This window comes from Lolium rigidum, chromosome 7 (assembly GCF_022539505.1).
Source record: "Lolium rigidum isolate FL_2022 chromosome 7, APGP_CSIRO_Lrig_0.1, whole genome shotgun sequence".
Taxonomy (NCBI): Eukaryota; Viridiplantae; Streptophyta; class Magnoliopsida; order Poales; family Poaceae; genus Lolium; species Lolium rigidum.
Genome location: NC_061514.1, coordinates 193,898,180 through 193,918,366, shown reverse-complemented (window position 1 = coordinate 193,918,366; position 20,187 = coordinate 193,898,180). Strand labels below are relative to the sequence as shown.

General features: G+C 44.9%; 2 protein-coding genes across 2 annotated transcripts; both read left to right on the top strand.

Annotated features, from left to right (window-relative positions):
- Positions 1-280: 280 nt before the first annotated feature.
- Positions 281-11,861, top strand: LOC124677505 (ubiquitin C-terminal hydrolase 12-like). Its single transcript, XM_047213488.1, has 32 exons — positions 281-331; positions 657-732; positions 1,457-1,604; positions 1,710-1,867; positions 2,120-2,385; positions 2,467-2,685; positions 2,784-2,892; positions 2,978-3,093; positions 3,446-3,544; positions 4,312-4,421; positions 4,672-4,746; positions 5,209-5,287; positions 5,378-5,524; positions 5,599-5,679; positions 5,784-5,903; positions 6,415-6,537; positions 7,559-7,636; positions 7,753-7,841; positions 7,926-8,034; positions 8,135-8,203; positions 8,289-8,399; positions 8,891-8,946; positions 9,033-9,210; positions 9,307-9,408; positions 9,488-9,559; positions 9,673-9,738; positions 9,819-9,884; positions 9,993-10,076; positions 10,479-10,595; positions 10,867-10,941; positions 11,022-11,105; positions 11,219-11,861. Exons 1-32 carry the CDS (start codon positions 296-298, stop codon positions 11,258-11,260), a joined length of 3,360 nt encoding a protein of 1,119 aa, XP_047069444.1. The 5' UTR covers positions 281-295; the 3' UTR covers positions 11,261-11,861.
- Positions 11,862-14,567: 2,706 nt separating this feature from the next.
- LOC124678364 (NADPH-dependent aldehyde reductase-like protein, chloroplastic) lies at positions 14,568-15,596 on the top strand. The gene has a single exon (XM_047214265.1). It carries the CDS (start codon positions 14,568-14,570, stop codon positions 15,351-15,353), a length of 786 nt encoding a protein of 261 aa, XP_047070221.1. The 3' UTR covers positions 15,354-15,596.
- The last annotated feature ends 4,591 nt before the right edge of the window (positions 15,597-20,187 follow it).

Here is a 20,187-nt window from a genome sequence, read left to right as displayed (position 1 = left end):
TTCCTTGGGGACCTGTCCGAATGTTCGTCCTCCCCGTCCACGTCCTGGCGCGCCCATAATATCTGGACCGTCGACTCCGCCCTGATCTCCTCATCTCCGCCGTCCGTTCCGCCCACCGATCTTGCTCCGCATAAGACCCTGGAACTTTCCACGACACCAAAACCTCCCCTTTCTCTCTCCTCCACCTCCCCCCTTCCACCCCCACCTCCTCGCGATCTCCACGCCTCCCGCAACCCACTCCCGGGGCGGGACCCACATCGCCGCCGGCGAACCCTCCTCCCCCGCCCGCCGCGCCATGACGATCTCCTCCCCGCCCCAGGCTCCTCCCGAGGTAAGCGCACGCGCGCGCGCGCGGGGTGGCCGAGGTGCCCCCCCATCCGCAGCATCCGTTCTCTCCTCCCCTGCTCTCCTCCTCGAGCTGCCCCCTGTCCGCCCCATCGGGCAGCCGCGATGCCGCACGCATCGTGGCCCGAGGCGGCCGCCGGGCCCGCGGGTTGGTTTCCTGGGTCGGGGTTCACGCGTGGCGTGTTCGGGTTCGGGCGTAGTGTTCGCCCCGCGTCGTCGGAAATTGGTTCTAGGGTTTGGGGGTTTTGGTCACTTTGATGGGGTTTGGGTGAATGGATCTGACAAGTGCCTCTCTCGTCAATTTTGCGCAGCAGCAGCCGCAGCCGCTGGAAGAGGAGGTGCTCGTGCCGCACCAGGACCTGCCCAACGGGGCGCAGCCAATGGAAGGTTCGCTTCCGTCACCCCGCCTCGCTTTTCTCCAACGGCTTGTCATCTTATTGGCTGTTGACTCTATCACACAGACTTGTGTGTGATGGCCGAACTGAGTAGCTTCCCTGTTAGTTAGGTTGAATGTTGCTGCCTTGTTTATTTTTTCTTCGTGGGAGCATTTTGCTGCCTTACTCTGCGCAGTGACGATTTGTTATTTGATTGTGTGTGCGATTTGTGATATCTGCCATGGCGAGGGTTGCTATTGTTCATCTTGTGACAGACACATGGTTCTGTGTAGATTTTTTTTTTTAAATAGATATCCTACTTATCAGTGTTCTCCTAGTTGGAAAATGCTTGCTTCGCTTGCAACATTATTTCCTTCCTGTACATTGGGATATTGATTTATTGGTATGTGTATATTAAATAAATAATATGCTAGAGTGTGTGCACGTGGTGTTTTGTATGCCAGTGTGGTTTTGTAGTGATTGCATGGTTTGTTGCAATTGAGTTTGTTTGTGATATTGTGATGGCATGACAACTTCTTTAGTTGCTTTTTGGGTTGCATTTTCGCTCTCTATGCAGTATGTTAAGTAAGTGCATTTAATAGTGGCCTTTGTTTGTTCTTTGTACTAAATGCAGTACCTGTTTGGATGTACTGTGTTATTTAGTGTTGCTTTTGTTATTATGTGATTATTTAACATGCAAGGTTAAGCCATATTCATGCTGACCTATTTTATTCCAGTGGTGCCTGCTGAGCCGGCTGCTACTGTGGAGAACCAGCAGATAGAGGATCCACCAATCTCGAGATTTACTTGGACCATCGAAAACCTATCAAGAGTCAATGCAAAGAAGCTCTACTCTGAAACCTTTGTTGTCGGAAGCTTCAAGTGGTAAGTGCCTACTGCTCTTTTTTCTCCGAATTAGCATATTTACTTAGTATGTGGTCATTCAAGAATTTCTGGCCAGGTGTTTTATGGAACCTTCTCTGTTTGCAGGCGAGTTTTGATTTTCCCAAGGGGAAATAATGTTGAATTCTTGTCTATGTATTTGGACGTTGCTGATTCATCTGTCTTGCCCTATGGATGGACTAGATATGCACAGTTCAGCCTCTCAGTGGTTAATCAAATTCACAGCAAGTTTACAATAAGAAAAGGTACTTGTTCTGTTTTGCTCCTCCCATTAGCTAACAAAAAGGGTGACCATGGTTTTACTGGTTTGCAATTTATGCATTTTACATACATGCCCCCACCATCTGCTAATCATCCATTAAGACTGCTATTAGGGAATTTCCTATGAAAATATCTTATTTTTTGTAGCTGGTCTATGCACAATAGCCATCGTACAAATTAGAGCTACTATTCTAATTTTCTTCTGAGTTATAACGAGTAAATTTGAATGCTTGCAGAGACACAACATCAGTTCTCTGCTCGAGAAAGCGATTGGGGTTTCACTTCATTTATGCCTTTGAGTGAACTCTACAATCCCAGTAGAGGTTATCTTGTAAATGACACTTGTATAATAGAAGCAGAGGTTGCTGTCTGTAAAGTTGTTGATTACTGGAGTTATGACTCTAAAAAGGAGACTGGTTTTGTGGGCCTTAAAAATCAAGGTGCCACTTGCTATATGAATTCTCTCCTTCAGACTCTCTATCACATTCCATATTTCAGAAAGGTAGAAACTTCAGATTCAGATATTATTTTCTTTTCTGCTTAACCTATTTGGATTCTGTTAACTTTGTATATTGCTTGCCAGGCTGTTTACCACATGCCCACTACTGAAAACGATATGCCCGCAGGAAGCATTCCATTAGCTCTTCAAAGTCTCTTTTATAAGTTGCAGTATAATGATAGCAGTGTCTCTACAAAGGAGCTAACAAAATCTTTTGGGTGGGACATGCACGATTCATTTATGCAGCACGATGTGCAGGAACTAAATAGAGTTCTTTCTGAGAAGTTGGAAGATAAGATGAAGGTTTGACATCTGTAAGGTGTTTCTTTATATATCCTCTGGTGTTGTTTATTGAATCATGTAGCTCTGACTGAATTATGCTTTTATGTTGTTGATTCAAGGGAACTGTTGTGGAGGGCACAATACAACAATTATTTGAAGGGCATCACATGAATTATATCGAATGCATCAATGTTGATTTCAAATCAACAAGGAAGGAATCCTTCTATGGCAAGTGATCTTGTTACTGACACATGGGCAACAAAGATTAAACCTTGCCCCTTGTTTGCCCTAACCGTGCTATATTCAACTGCAGACTTGCAGCTTGATGTCAAAGGTTGTCAGGATGTCTATGCTTCATTCGATAAGTATGTGGAAGTGGAGCGCTTGGAAGGTGATAACAAGTATCACGCAGAACAGCATGGTTTGCAGGTTAGGCTTCTGGAGCTTGTGGCAGATCAAGTGCCTCTATCCATTTTACCAATGGATTTCAGTCTCCCTCCCCTCCATCTTGTGTGTGTGTGGAGCCGCATACCCATGCTCATGTGCACACATGTGCGCATCCTAAAAGAATACTTGCAATGGCATGGCTAGATTTTCTTAGTTTTTAAATAAGAGGACACGAACCTCCAACACCACACACCCTGGCCCACTCAAGTTGTTGAATATAATGAGCTGTGGTCACCAATATGGCTCATTACAGTAGCCAATATCTGAGAACAAAGACACACAGTTAACCGGTTTATTGCATGGGCTTCTTACTGAGAGATATTTGTTGTTTCAGGATGCAAAGAAAGGCGTTCTTTTCATCGACTTCCCTCCTGTTCTGCAACTTCAGCTTAAACGGTTTGAATACGATTTCATGCGTGACACAATGGTGAAGGTTTGTATCAGCATCACCCACTAAGTTCTTCACTTTCATTAGGACATTTTTGTGGTAGAGGAGCTGATAGGATTTATACATTTTAGAAGCCTTGACACTAGTGTTTTTAGCTGTAACATATACCTTGACTTCAATTCAATGTATATTAAGACATTGCATTTTGTGTGCTTGTGTGCACCTTAGCAATAAATCCAGTGTCTCTAGCAATTTGTATAGCCTCTCTGACTATCTTGTTTGTACCCGTAGAATATTCCTATTTTCAAGAATGCAGTACATCATTATGTGGACCGATAATGTTAATCTAAGGCAAATAGGAAACCATGTCATTTATTAGTAACACAGATATATTCTAGGGCGGTTAATAAGCTTCCATTAAGTGATGTTGACTGAGTGTGGGTAATTAGTTTGCAGTGTGAACAAATTACTAACACATGAATCAGGCTAATACAATCAGGGTTCACAATAACCATGCATTCGGAACTTGGAATAATATCTAGCAAGTCTCTTAGTTCACCGTTTTTTACTTTTGGTGAATCGTTAGATTTCTACCATGGTTAGAACATATACAACTTAGATGACATCAGTAAAGTGCTGCACAGGAAGTTCATATACGTACAACATGATTTCATTCAAATCCTGTTGTAGTTCGTGGAAGTGAAAAATCTGAACTGAAGTTCATAAATTCTTGTCTTCCCCTTTATTTAATGCTTGTATTTTATCTTCAATTTTTTAACCTATTAAGTGTGCATACCATTCCTTTGATGCAGATAAATGACCGTTATGAGTTCCCACTTCAGTTGGATCTTGATAGAGATGATGGAAAGTATTTATCTCCCGATGCAGACAGGAATGTGCGAAATCTTTACACTCTTCACAGGTCAGTAAGATTTTTTTTCATTTTTTTTGTCTTGTGCTCATTTTCTTGCTTTTGAAGATGCCACATGTCATGGATGAATAGCCAAAAATGACGTAGGTGAATTTGAATTTTTTGGCGTTGCCATTTGGCGTGTGGGGCGTTGTTAATCATTTAATCATACCTACACCATAGTGATGGGTATTGGTATGGGAATTGGGAAGGGCGGGGATATTTTAACCTGGTGCAGTTCATAACAGTCAATTTCTTGCAGTGTTCTTGTCCATAGTGGTGGTGTTCATGGTGGGCATTACTACGCTTTCATACGACCAACACTTTCAGATCAGTGGTATGTCTATCTACCTCGTTTTATTTATGACTCGCCCTGTTTTCCTACAAAAATAGCAGATTCTTGGGACTATCTTGGCCATGCTTGGGCTGTCGACTTTTATTACTCTTGCTGGAACTGGCCAATTGCTGCTTGCAGTTGGACAGCTTTGCATGGCTGTCAACTAGTGAACACATGCACTATCTTCTGGCTGTCATACGTGGCTGATCAAACTTTTGATGATTTGGAATTGTTCTTGAAGAACTTATTTCCTTTCTGGCAGTGATGCATGTTTCTCAACAATGTTCATTTGATTATTTTTGCCCATATAATGTAGAAGGTGATCTGTGTCTTAAAACAAATGTATCTGCTGTAAACTGGTACTAGTAGTTGGCATGCATGACGATCCTCTTTGCTGTTCAAAAAGCAATATCTGTACGGCTTCTTGTTTTACTGATGTACTGATGGAACAATATCTTCCAGGTTCAAGTTTGATGATGAACGTGTAACAAAAGAAGATGGAAAGAGGGCATTGGAAGAACAATATGGTGGTGAGGAGGAGGTTAGTTTCAGTTCTCATGGCAACAATAGTCATATGCGGTAAAAAACATTGGGCTGATTAATTGATTCTTGGATTCTTATGTTTTTGCAGCTACCACAGACTAATCCTGGCTTAAACAATACCCCTTTCAAGTTCACTAAATATTCAAATGCATACATGCTTGTATACATTCGTGAGAGCGACAAGGATAAAATAATTTGTAATGTGGATGAGAAGGACATAGCTGAGCACCTTCGAGTAAGCTGCGAGCCATGGTTTCTAGCTATTTAGATCTTCTATTATAGTAGTCTAATATCTCCATTTGCTCCCAGATTAGACTGGAAAAGGACCGCGAAGAGAAGGAGCGTCGGAAAAAGGAGAAAGCTGAGGCCCACCTATATACCATCATTAAGGTGTTTGCTTCAGCCTGTTGGACATATAAGATGAATTGTTTTAGCTCCAGCATCTTTGTATTGTTCATCACATGGTTATCTTACATGTTTGCTTCTTTGTACAGGTTGCTAGGGATGATGACTTGACTGCTCAGATAGGGAAAGATATATATTTTGATCTTGTCGATCATGATAAAGTCCAGAGCTTCCGTATACAGAAGCAGATGCCATTTACTCAATTCAAGGTAATAACATTGGTCAAAACTATGTTTGCAGTTATAGCACTCTTGGCATGTTTCAGTCGTAGGAATATCGAATAAGGCTGTTCTTGTAATTGGTATTGTTTGTGTCCGTAAAGCTCAAAGACGGTGGTTATGGACTGAAGTCGGTGTACCTGTGTTGCATGGTACTTTTTGGTAAAAACAACACTAGGTCTATCTTGGAAAGACTAGTTGCTGTTTATACTTCACAAAAGGACTTGCAGTGCACAAGCTTAGAACGGTGCAATCATTTTTTTTAAGTAGAAGTACCTTTGTATATCTTTAACATTATATGAAGGTGTAGCCTATAGTCCTACATGCTGAGTATATGAATCATGGATACGATCTCTAATTTACCAATATGTTGGCAAGGAGGATTATGTTCTTGCTTGCTACAGCTTATGTGCACTGCTATTCAGGAATACCAAACTTATTTCCAATAAGAGTAGAGGTTTACAGTTGCCGTGTGATCAGTAATCTCTGATGTGCTTTTCAGGAGGAGGTAGCAAAGGAATTTGGTATTCCTACGCAGTTTCAACGATTTTGGTTGTGGGCCAAGCGGCAGAACCATACCTACCGACCGAACAGACCATTGACTCCTCAAGAAGAAGCACTCACTGTAAGATGATGTCCCTAGATTGCATTGGATATTGATTTTTATGGGTCTCTAGTTCTCCGTTATGTATCTGCATTAAGATTCTAAATAGCAATAAATATAGCATAACTATGATACTACTCCATGATACTACCCACTATAGGGATAGTATCATACGCAAGTATCATATGCATAATACTACTATCCTGGTTAAGAGTTTATTGAACATAAAGGAATCTGTGCATGCTTTATGTCATTGCCTATTTGTTATCCTGTGGTTTCTTGGGTCAGTTATGTTATGTTCAGAAACTATAGTTGCATTATGCTATCTTAAGCCGCTCATAATTAAATCGCATACTTCTTTTGGTTGTTAAGCTTTTGATTTTAGTTGATTAGCACTCAGTACATGCTACAACCGTTTAACTCAGTTTGAATTACCTACGATTGCAGTTGCCGCTTGGCAAGTAGTACTCCCTCCGTCCTGAAAGGGATGTCTCAGATTTGTCTAAATTTGGATATATCTAGGCACTATTTAGTGTCTAGAATCTAGATACATTCAAATTTAAACAAATCTAAGACATCCTTTCCAGGACGGAGGGAGTAATTTATTATCAGTTACTCAAATATCATATGTATAAAAGATGTAACCTGTAGGAAATATTGCATTAAGCTAGTTGCACTTATACTGATTCTTCCATTTGACTGAACAAATATCATGTGTATAAATGATGTAACCTGTAGGACATTTGTATAAAAGATGTAACCCATTAGTATCATCTTATGTTTGACCACTATGTATAGAATTCCTTTTGATTCAAAACATTCCTGTTCCTTCAAATGTCAACAGAAGTTTATTTATTTGAAGCTAATGACAACTAGGGCCATATGATATTTTTCTTTTTGGTCACCATAAAACTAGTGTAGATTTAACCTGACTCCATTATTGCTGTGGTCTCTTGGCAACATAACACATATGTCTCTTATTCACTTCAGCATATGTCTAGTTGTATTCTAGTTTGCTAAATAAGGTAAGCATTTTGTGTAGGTTGGACAATTAAAGGAAGCAGCAAACAAGGCCCACAATGCAGAACTGAAATTGTTCTTGGAAGTTGAGCTTGGACTGGTAATAGCGTCTGCCCCACCTGATTTGGTGCTGTTTCCTCTGTTGATTTCTAATGTCCTCCCCCAATTTTTTACATAATTCAATAAATCCATTTGCGATTTTTACGGGTGATGTAGGACCTAAAACCTCTAGCTCTACCAGACAAGACCAGAGAGGATATATTGCTTTTCTTCAAACTCTATGATCCTGAAAAGGAACAACTGCGGTACTTCTCATAATTTTACCCTTATTTATCTTGCTCATTTGTGATCTAGACTCCTCATACTTGTCGGGTGAATGGATTATCCAGGTATGTTGGTAGGCTCTTTGTGAAGGTTTCAGGAAGACCACAGGATATTCTGCCAAAATTGAGAAAAATGGCTGGCTTTTTGCAAGATGATGATGTTGAGCTTTATGAGGTTAGTTTTATTTCTTTTCAGAAACCTTAATTTTCCCAATGCCTGGTATGCAAATTATTGATTCAGTATCTTACCTGTTCCATTTTTTCATCAATTTTAGGAAATTAAGTTTGAGCCGAATGTGATGTGTGAATACATTGATAATAGAATTATATTTCGGTCTTGCCAGGTAAGATCTTGTTTTTAACTGTCTTTATTTTTAACTGATAATATCTTGTTTCTTTGATGCCTTATCTGGGTTTTTGTGTTCACAGCTTGAAGATGGCGACATTGTTTGTTTTCAAAAATCCCCAAAGCCAGATACTGCTGACCAGTATAGATACCCTGATGTCCCATCCTTTCTGTTGTATATGCGTAACAGACAGGTAACTAAGAACACCCCAGTTGCTAGCCCTGAGTTGCATGTTATTTGATATTTACACACATTGTCCATGCTGTAACTTAAAGAATTTACTTGCCTCATGGATCTGCACAAAATAGATGATTAGTTACTAGGCGATGCATTAGCAGTTCCAACATGTTTAAAATAGGATACTTGCACTGCACACTATGTTTGTGTTTTATCTGATTTCTTTGCTATCTTGTTTTCCAAATTAGTACCTCTCTAGTAGGGCTGCAGAATCGGATCCTGCATATTCTCGCAAATCATGGTAATTAGCACAAATTGCACTACATGAAATCAATCTGAATCCACCTAATTTGTACTGTTTGGAATCCAATCCGCCCCGCATAGCACGCCGCTTGCAGCCCTACTCTCTAGTACTATGCTCTTATATTTTCATGTGTTGAACGTCTTGACACCATACTTTCTTGTATTGCTTTTACACATGATAATTGCTGTTTTCATTTTGTTTAGCTTGTCCACTTCCGTTCGTTGGAGAAGCCCAAGGAGGATGACTTTTGCCTAGAGATGTAAGCATTTGAACATGGTGTGATTAGCAAATCTCGATACTCTGTATCATTACTGATCTCTTTTTTGTTTTTCCTTTGCTGTATAGGTCAAAAATCTTCACATACGATGAAGTTGTAGAGAAAGTCGCTGAAAAAATTGGTGTTGATGACCCATCAAAAATCCGTCTTACTTCACATAATTGTTACTCTCAACAGCCGAAGCCTCAACCAATTAAGTACAGAGGCGTTGACCGTTTGCTAGATATGCTGATTCACTATAACCAGGTTTGCGACTAATCTTTGATCTATGTGATCATTAGTTGCTTAAGAAACAACAACTAAAGTGAAGAATGACATATCTATTAACTTGTCATGTATCAGACTTCTGATATTCTATACTATGAAGTATTGGATATACCCCTGCCAGAATTACAAGCATTGAAGACATTGAAAGTTACATATCATCATGCCACTAAGGATGAGGTTACTTCTGTTGACACTTGAAAATCTTGTCAGTATCAGTAGACTATATTGTTTAGTAGTCTCAAACATGCTTTATCAGGTGTCAGTTCATAGTATCAGGTTGCCAAAAAATAGCACTGTTGGTGATGTGCTAAATGATATCAAATCGAAGGTAAATATTTGTATGCCTTATTTTATGGTTTGTATGCCACATACTAGTTTGATTTGTTTCGTTTATCATGTTAACTCATGTCTTCTGTATGCCTTCTGTCATCATCAACCCAGGTCGAGCTTTCTCATCCCGATGCTGAACTCCGATTACTTGAAGTTTTCTACCACAAGATATACAAGGTGGTGCAAGTGCTAGTTGAACACCTCTTGGTCACATTTATTTCCACACAATTGTATTTTTTACCTTGTATTTGCTGCAGATTTTCGCACCCAGTGAGAAGATAGAAAACATCAACGATCAGTACTGGACACTGCGTGCAGAAGAGGTATCTTATATTGTTATGTCATGCTTTACGGAAAGTCCATTCTCCATTGTTTGAGAAGGTCCCGATTCCCTCCTGGGTTCAATGGGTGATATTGTCTTCTCTTTCTAGGTTCCGGAGGAGGAGAAAAACCTTGGCCCTTTTGATCGCTTGATTCACGTATACCATTTTACCAAAGACACTCAAAACCAAACGGTAATGAAGTTCATCTAATGCTAGATCTCAGTTACTTGATCTATTGATTAATTTCTGTGCTATAAAATACAAAATATGCAGTGTGGTTTCTGTGAGTATGTCCAAAAATACAGTTGAACAAACTTTTAGTCATTGTACGTCATCTAGTTTTTTAAGTTGCTTTTTCATTGGCTGAAAGAATGCTTTAGCTGTGGTTCTTATAATCAAACTTTGATAGTTGTGTTCCACATATGTCATGACACTAAATGCTAGTGCAGCCTGGTATGTCTGTGCAATCAGTGTTCTTAGCAAGATTTTCTTATTCTGGTTGGTATGTCAGTGCAATCAGTGTTCTTAGCAAGATGTTCTTACTTGGATATGCTTGATATTTGTCCTCATTTCCATATGTCCTTATTTCCGCAGCAAGTTCAGAATTTTGGAGAACCTTTCTTTATGGTTATTCGGGAGGATGAGACCTTATCTTCTATTAAAGAACGTTTGCAGAAAAAGCTCAAGGTTTCAGATGAAGATTTCTCCAAGGTAATTAGGGTTTCTCCAAGATTTTAATTAAATCCATTTGTGCTATAGAGGCATAGTGCCAAATATATTCTGGCGTGAAACTTTACTTGCTCAGTAGGAAGCATATGTCCATCTGGGACTGGGAGGTGTGTTTCTCATGCTAGTTCTTGCATGTGTAGCTCATACCAACTGCATTGCATTACAGACTTGTATTAGAAGATGCTTAACGAGGTAGTCATTTGATGTCGGTTAATGTGCTTATCTAATGCTAACCACTGTTCTCTTTGGACAGTGGAAATTTGCGTACATATCACTTGGTCGCCCAGACTATTTTGAAGATTCTGATACTGTAGCCACGAGATTTCAGGTACTATCATGTTTAGTTATCTACTTCTTGAAGCAGCCTCTTACTATTTAATCTGATTTGAATTGTATAAACTTGTTTAGAGAAACATGTATGGAGCGTGGGAGCAGTATCTTGGACTGGAGCACCCGGACACAGCTCCAAGGAAGGCACACACTGCTAACCAGGTACCTCATGTCACATTATCACGTACGATCCTTGGATTGGATGTCGTGATAATGACCATATTCTGTTTGCTCTTTTTGGCTGAAATTTCGCTAATTGCATGATCTCTATGCAGAACCGCCATTCATTTGAGAGACCTGTAAAGATCTATAACTAGACAGTTATCTGAAACACAAGCATCGTCCTGCCATACAAAACCAAGCAAGTCGCTATTTTCAAAAAAAAAAAAAAGTGGCTCAATCTCTAGTTGCTGGCTTGAATAAATCATGTACCATAGTATGAGGGCAGGACTGGTTGCTCAGGTTCAGGATGGAGCTAGTTTCAGAACGGAGATCCTTTTAGTACCATCTGGGCAGCTTCTCATCTTTTCCCCACTCTGCCCTGGATATATGAAGTTTGTGCAGAGATAGCCCAAGGAACCATCACCTTTCAGTAGATAAAGTTTTTTTTTTTCCATTAGGTGCTGTATACAGTTGAATAGCTAGTGGATTGCTTCGTTCTGCGGTTGGTGCTAGGTGGCAAGTTGTTGATGATGCTTTTCCTGTATATTGTTGGTGCGAGGTGTACAAGTATTTTCCTTGTTGATGGTCACACGGTACTTGTAACTCAGTTATGATGTAGTGCTGCATCGTTTAACATCTTTATATCTGACTCTCAACCATCAGCGAAGCCCATCGGTACTACAGGGCCGAACCTGACTCAAGTTTGAACATTTCTATCTATTCTCGTCTGTCTGTTACACATTCTGACTTATTTTTCATCTTGAAGTCTATAGTATTTTTTCCAGTTTTCAGACTGAAAGACAGTCGTGAGTATGTCTTCCAGTCTTCCAAGGCTCAAAATTCCTTGTGTGTGGCAAAAAGTTTTGGTTCTATGATGGATGCTATTTTCATAGAGGTCCAATTAGGAAAGGAACTAGATAAAATTTCAGCGCTAAGAGTGTGTTTGTTGATCGTGGCGCACCGTGGAGAGTGAAGGCCTTGAACTTTTTAAGGGCATCTCTAACGGGTTGATGCAAAACGTACGCAGATTGACCCTCTCCATCTGAGCAAATTTTTATTAGGGTTTTGCATTCAAGTACATAGTGAATAAAGGAAATAAAAAAACTAAAACTAAAAGGTGCATATACCGCCTGCTACCCTAGCCTACATGACGAAATCCGGTATTACCCACGGCTAGTTGATAGCCGGTAGAAAATACATCGGTGGTGGAGGCGGAGGTGGAGCAGCCCACTGGTTGAACGACGGAGGTGGAGGCGGCGGGTGCGGGGCCGAGTTCTTCATCCCCTGTTAGAGGGCCTCATCCTCTGCGAGGCTAGGCAACATGATGTTGGTGGCATACCGGACGCACCGGTCGGTCCACCTCCAACATGAGGATGCCGAGCCTCTCGTTCTCCTCGTCGGTCATCGTCGCTGGCAGCTGGAACTCCGGGCCCTCCTCCATGGCTGTCTGCCAGGCGTGGAAGACGCAACCGACGAAGTCGTCCTTTTGCATCCTCGTTGTAGTAGGCCAGCACGTCGTCGTCCTGGGGAGGCGTAGGAGGACCCGACTATCGTGTTCAACGAGGAGGCGCAGAAGGGCACGCAGGCGCCGGAGGTGGACTAAACGGGTAGTCCCGGTCGCCGAGGAACCCCGCCTTCCTCCTCATATTCTTCTCGATGTCGCGCCAGGTGAGCCATAGATCGGAGTCCACGACGAAGGTAGGATAAGCGTGGAGGTCTGGTAGCAGGTACTTCCACTTGTGTTGGATCTTGGCGGTCCTCTTCTGCTCGTGCAGAGGCATGGGCAGGACAGGCACCCGCAGGTAGCTGAGCCGCCAACCACCGCCAGGCAGGTGCACGTCCCCGCAGCGGTGGCACGACATCCAATTTCGGTAGATGAGCCGCGCCATGTCGACGGGAAGCGGCACCCTGTTCGGCTGGCCCTCCTTTTTCACACCGTTGTCCGTTCGGCTGGCCTTCCTTTTTCACACCGCTGTCCGTTGCTTCAGAGTCGTGCTTCTTCTTCCCCATGGTAATGCGGCGGCGCGCGGTGATGAGGGTGGGAGAGGAGGTGTCGGTGGTGTGGGCGATGGTAGGGGCGATGCCGGTCGCCTTTTAAAGGCCGGACGCGTGCGGGACATGATGCCATTGATGACGGCGCAAAGTCCAACCGCCGCCCGCCAGGCCTAATGCGTGTGCAGAAGACAAACGAGGCGACACCATTGATGGCGAAGGTTTACACCGGAAGCGAAGACCGCCGAAGCGACGGCTACCGAAGCGATGCGCTCTAAACATGCTTAAGCGAGTGGTCACACGGCGCGACCGCGCAGCGTCAGCTAAGACGCATCCGAGGGAAAAATTTGGGCTGAGTTTGCGTCTCGGTGGTTAGCCTGATCACTATGCGTTCAGGTGGTGCAGGCGCATTTTTTAACCACGAGGTCCGAAGCGATTCGTTTGAGTCCCTATTATGGATGACCTAGATAAACGTTTTTTTTTTTTTTATAGAAGGCCTTGATCGTGGCGCACGACGGAGAGTGACATTAGCTTCTTTGCCTATACCCTGTCTGTACGAGGGCAGAGTGAGGGCGGGAACTCGGCTCGGGCCCTGACCAACATTAGAATATTGTGGTAGCCCATTTTTCCATTTTTCTTTCAGCAGTGGCTGCAGACCACGTTAGGATGACATGTAAATTTGTCATACCTGAGAACCAACCAATGGTTGGATGGTTAGGAGGGTAGTGGCACCCCAGCCCACCAGAGTTCAAATCCCAGATTTGACACTTTGGTGTCTCATAAAAAAGGCGGAATATTCTTCAGTGGGAGGCGACGTTCCTGGCCGACAGCTAGGCGCTTGTGGTGACTTCGTCAATCTCAAGACTCGCCGGATCGGCTTCTTCAACGCAGTCTCTTGGAGGTGCTCATAGGGGTAGGGTGTGCGTGTGTGCGTTCATAGGGGTGAGTGTGTGCGCGTATGTATGAGCGTCTTTGATTGTACTGTGTTTCGCAAAAAAAAAAAAAAAAAAAAATTTGTCATACCTTATGTCATAACCACGGATATGGTCTAATCTCGAACGCATAATAAGGAAATCTGGTCTCTTAAATCTCACTTTGATTCCTGCAAGTATAGATAATATCAGGCCTGTTAAATCTAGACAAAATTACTTGAAAAAATTATACTCCGTTCGATCAAAAATAATTGTCGAGAGTTCTTTTTAAATTTGGTTTAAATTACCTCAAATTTAAACTATACCTCGGACACTTATTATGGATCTGGCTTTGTGCTTGTGGTGTTCACGTGTTGAAATCTTTCAGTTCCATGGTCAAAGGAAGCAAAATTGTTGGCGCCTTTGCGTCACCCGTGACGAACTCAGCGTGTCAAGGAAGAAAATATATGTTATTCTCTGTCAATTATTTATAGCTGCTCGCCAGCTCCACTCCGACAACAAGTCGAAGCGATCACAGAGCAAGCAAAAAACCAGTTCAATGGCAACCACCGCGACGATATCCTCCCCTTCGCCGGCGGCCTCGCTCCCCCTGGCCGGCCGCGTGGCCATCGTCACCGGCGCGTCCCGCGGTATCGGCCGCGCCATCGCGATCCACCTGTCGTCCCTCGGAGCCAGCCTGGTCCTCGGCTACGCCTCCAGCTCCGAGCTGGCGGACGCGCTGGCCGCCGAGCTTCCGAGCGCCGTGGCGGTCAGGGCCGACGTTTCCGACGAGGCCGGCGTCCGTTCCCTCTTCGACGCCGTCGAGTCCGCCTTCGGCGGCGCGGCGCACATCCTGGTGGCCTGTGCGGGCCTCGCCATACAGACCTACCCGTCCCTGGCCACCACCGCCACCGCGGACTTCGACGCCGTCTTCGCCGTCAACACCCGCGGCGCGTTCCTGTGCCTCCGGGAGGCGGCGAACCGGCTGCGGCGCGGCGGCGGGGGCCGGATCGTGGCCGTGTCCTCCTCGCTGGCGGCGACGCTCCTGCCCGGCTACGCGGCGTACGCGGCGTCCAAGGCGGCCGTGGAGGCGATGGTGCGGGTCACGGCAAAGGAGCTCGGGCCCGCGCGCGTGACGGTGAACTGCGTGGCGCCGGGGCCGGTGGCGACGGAGCTCTTCTTCCAGGGGAAGAGCGAGGAGGCGGTGGAGAGGTTCAGGGCCGGGCACCCCATGGGGCGGCTCGGAGAGGTCGACGACATAGTGCCGGCGGTCGGGTTTCTCTGCACCGACGCTGCGGAGTGGGTCAACGGTCAGGTCATCCGGGTTAACGGAGGCATTGCTTAGTCATGGCTGTGAAACATTGAAATCAACTTCCATGTACTCTACCTGCATAGGGGCTTTACTAGTCATTCCTGTTATCTTCCATACAGTACACTTGAGAGTCGTCTTCTTCTCCCTAACCCTCCTCTCCTCTGACTGGATTCTGAGGAGAGCACGATGATGGGCGGAGCAGTGGTACGTGTATTTACTTTGTTTCTTCTTTCTGGATCAACGGTGAAATGGAATCAAACACGAGGCTTATTTTTACATGCCGCTTTTTATTTGGATATATGAGGGAGAAGAGAGGGCATTTAGTTTTTATTTCAAAAACGATTTAGTCTTGTCGGAGCTCTATGGCGTGTCGGGCGCGGGTGGTCTTCGCGCCTGCTCTCGGCTAGCTCACCCTTCAGATATATCGGATACAGGTGAAGTTGGGGTTGCCCTCGGTGGTGCTATGTCTTTTGACTACGGCGATGACCCCACGTGCAGTGAGGGTGCTCCATGCGAGGGTGCTCTATGACGTGTCTCTGGTCGGTGGCACATATGCGGCATGGCGTCGTCTCGTCCGCGCGCGACCTTTCAGCCACACACTCGACACGTGTGGTCTCAGACGCACGTTGCCTTTCGATTACGTTGACGGTGCAGTGTTGTGGCCCGGCTGACTAAGGCCGTTCGACTATTGCGGTGTTGCATCGAACTGGATTTGCCCCTCCCGTTTCATGTCATGTTGGCTCTTCCTTGTGATCCATGTGCTTGCGTCGTGATGGGTTTTCTCATCAGTCAGCTATCTCCAAAGGTTTCTCGGAGTGGCCTCCTTGACTCTCTTGCTCGCGTGCGTTGTTCGGTGTGTGTTTTTCTCTTTAATTTTTCTCCTCCTGGTTTGTTTGAACTTATCTTGTACAGGCTAAAATGGCTCATAGGCAACTGTGAAGACTTGCTCCCTCTCACCCCTCCCCCTCCCCCCCTCCCGCGCATGGAAATAAAAAACAATCGGTTATGGATCATGGAGTATACACGATACAAAGATGGTCGCTACTGTTGTATATTGTCGGGTGGTGATGCAAGTGGTCCATATTAGGGTACCATTTACCCTCTTTGTCTAAAAAATGAACTAACTTTTTTTTTGAGGTAACATCAAGTTATTTTATTTTTTAAACTAATGAGTGTAGAGATACTCTAGCAATGGACCACTTGCATAAGCTACTGCTTCTACGATAGGTCAGGAGTTCCTCAAAGTGGGAATGTGACCACATCTAGACATTTGTCGCTAGATTAGATTTTCTTACTACAATATTGTGATTCAGGTACGCGGGGCCTACCAACCTGCCCACCCACTGGACTAAATTTTCTTTCACAAATGTACTATTTCTCCTGTTCCGTATTATTTGTCGCTGATTTAAAAGTAATTGGATATATTTTATGTATAGATACATACGATCTAGATAATCTTTTTTTGCGAAAGTTCTGGATAACTAATATGGAAACAAAGGAAGTACTAATTAATAATATAGCTCAACTCTCACAGGTACAATAGGTACAAATTTGAATTTTTTTTTTCAAAAAAAATCAACTTCTAACGACGAACTCTTTGAAATGAGTACTATTCAATATGTTCAAAATTTTCAAACTTGCCCGCTCTTTGGATCTATAAAATTCCTCCTTGTTTGTCGCTAAGTATAGACACCTTATAGCTTGTGCATGCAGTTTATGTGATGTATTTTCCTAGATCTATGAACTTCTTTTGAGTTTTTTATAGAGTACAAACAAGTTGCTCAAAAGTAATTTCGCTTTTACACACGAGCTGATTCACTTTTGCATCGGATGTACAAGGGACCCACCGCCTCGGATCTCAACGAACAACAACAACTGAGATTTGTGATGCGCCCCAATTACAGCTGGGCATGGGCAGCCCGGCCCGGACGGCCCGGCCCGACCCAGCCCGAAAATCCCGGGCCGGGCCGGGTCGGGCTTGCATGTCGGGCCGGGTTCGGGCCTGATTTTGAAGCCCGAACGTCGGGCCGGGCCGGGCTCGGGCTTGCATAAAATGGGACCTAAGCCTAGTTCGGGCCGGGCTTTGTCGGGCCGGGCCGGGCTTTTCTCTGTTCGGGCCGGGTTCGGGCCCGATTTGTAAGCCCGAAGGTCGGGCCGGGCCGGGCTCGGGCCTGGGAATTTAGGTTTGGGCTTTTTCGGGCCTGGCCCGAAACCCGGCCCGGCCCGAGGAATGCCCAGGTGTAGCCCCAATCATCACGTCAATCTGCATGTTCACTATAACTTTTGTATAATTGCATGTATTAACCAATTAACGCGGTGGTGCCAAGTTAAATTTGGTTGCCAGTCTCCCCTATGAATGTCTTAAAATGGTGTATTAAAAATTGGATTAGATGTCACTAGTAGAAAAAAAGGCTTCCATCCGTCCCCATTAGTCCCCAAAATATTCGAACCTCGACTAAAGGGGTCTTTAGTCGCGGTTCGGGAGGCGACCCGCGACCGAAGGTATGGGTATTAACATGTTTAATTTCACGCATAACTTCTAATTGAAAATATAAGATGATCTTATATATCATGTGATGACACAGAGGCGCACTAGGTTGAGCATATAAAATAGCTGAATATTTTGTTAAGAAGTATAGTAGAACTCATAACATTTTTTACATTGATTAGTAGCACGTACAAATCATTACCATATTATTGAACTGATTGTAATTTATAAGACACACTTGACCACATGATTAATGATCATGCCAACTATTTAGTTTACACTCAAAAAGTTTATCCATATTTGATTACCAAATCATACACTAGAAACCTCTATTGAGATGATAAGGAGTGCGCGTTCTTTCAGGTGTTCTGCGATCTGATTGGGGATAACTCCGTCAGGGACTACACTCTGAACCTGGCGGCTTTGGGGTTGCAGCCGTTCGACCTGCAGGAGCTTGATGCCCTTTTCTTGGAGGATGAAGTTTGGAGGGTGGTCAAGGAGCTACCACCTGATAGGGCCCCGAGCCCTGATGGTTTCAATGGGTTATTCTATCAAAAGGCTTGGGAAGTGATCAAGGGTGACGTTCTGGCCGGGATCTTCAAGTTGGCTGTTGGTGATGGAAGGGGTTTCGACAAACTGAATCGATCCCTGATTGTGCTCATCCCTAAGAGAGCGGATGCAAACGAGGTGGGTGACTTTCAGCCAATAAGTTTAGTGCATAGCTTTGGGAACTCTTTTCCAAGTTGATTGCAAACAGGCTTAGGGGCAAGCTTGGAGATTTGGTTAGTGAGAATCAGTCAGCGTTCGTTAAGGGAAGGAGTCTTCATGACAATTTTCTGCTTGTTCGCCAGATGGCCCGCAAGATCAACACGAGGAAGGCGAAGGGGGTTTTCCTGAAACTGGATATATCGAAAGCCTTTGATTCCTTATCTTGGGCGTTCCTGTTTGAAGTGCTTCGTCAGTTGGGTTTTGGTGCCAGGTTCTTGCGGTGGCTGGCTTTGCTTCTCTATACGGCCACGGTGAAGATTGTGGTCAACGGTGTGCCTGGCAAGTCCATCAGAGTTGCGCGAGGGCTTAGGCAAGGCGACCCCACCTCGCCGCAGCTTTTCGTTCTTGCCATGGAAGTGTTGACTCGGTGCATTGTCAAAGCCACAGAAGCAGGCCTGTTTGCCCCCTTGGTCGGCTGCTCGCCCAAGCAGCGCGTGTCCATCTACGCTAACGACGTTGCTATTTTCCTCAAGCCCCATGTGCAAGATACGGTGGTGATTAGAGAGCTGCTGAAGGTCTTCGGGGAAGCGTCTGGGCTGCGCGTGAATTACAACAAAACATCGGCAGTGTTGATAAGAGGGGAGGGCATTGACAGCATGACGGTAAAGCATATGTTGCGATGCGATATTGGTGCATTCCCATGCAAGTACTTAGGCCTGCAGTTAACCACCGGGCAGCTACGGAAGGTGCATTGGCAGCCTATCTTGGATCGCATCCTGTGTGCCCTTCTAGCTTGGCAACGGCGTTTGATCGCCAGGTCGGGGAGGCTAATCTTGATCAAAGCAGTTGTGAGCGCGAGGCCAATTCATCAGCTCTTGGCAATGGAAGCCCCGGCTTGGTTACTGGAGGAGATTGATCGATGGACCAGGGCTTTTTTCTGGGCAGGTAAGGATAGGGTGGCCGGTGGACAATGTTTGGTCGCTTGGCAGAAGGTGTGCAAGCCTCTCTGTTATGGTGGGCTTGGGATTAAGAACCTGCGGCTCCAAGGCTTAGCCCTACGGGTCCGTTGGGAGTGGCTGAGAAGAACAGAGCAAAATAGGCCTTGGCAGGGGTTGCCTGGGTTAAAGGATGACGAGGCCACTGATACTTTTAACAGCTTGGTGGCTATCAAGGTTGGAGACGGAGCGAGCACTTGGTTCTGGAAGGATCGGTGGGTGCATGGCGCCGCAATCGCGGACTTCGCGCCTCTAGTTGTTGCTTCTGTAAGCACCCGTCGGAAGAATATCAGAACGGTCCAAGACGCTGTGCATAATCACGGTTGGATCAACGATGTTGGAGGGGGTCTGGGGTTGGAAGCGGTGGAGCAGTGTCTCTGCATCCTAGCCATCGTCAGCTCTTTTGCCATGGATGGGAACGCACCAGATGCTTTCATCTGGCCATGGTCTGCTAATGGGCGCTACTCAGCCCAATCTACCTACAAGATGCTGTGCATGGGAGGCGAGAGGTTTGAAGGGACATCATGCGTCTGGCGAAGCGGCACAACACTCAAGTGCAAGATCTTGGCCTGGTTGGCCTTGCAGCGAAGGCTTTGGACGTCAGATCGACTGCCAGGCATGGGTTGCAGGATGGCACCTCAACATGCTATACCTGCCTCCAGGAGGAAGACACGAT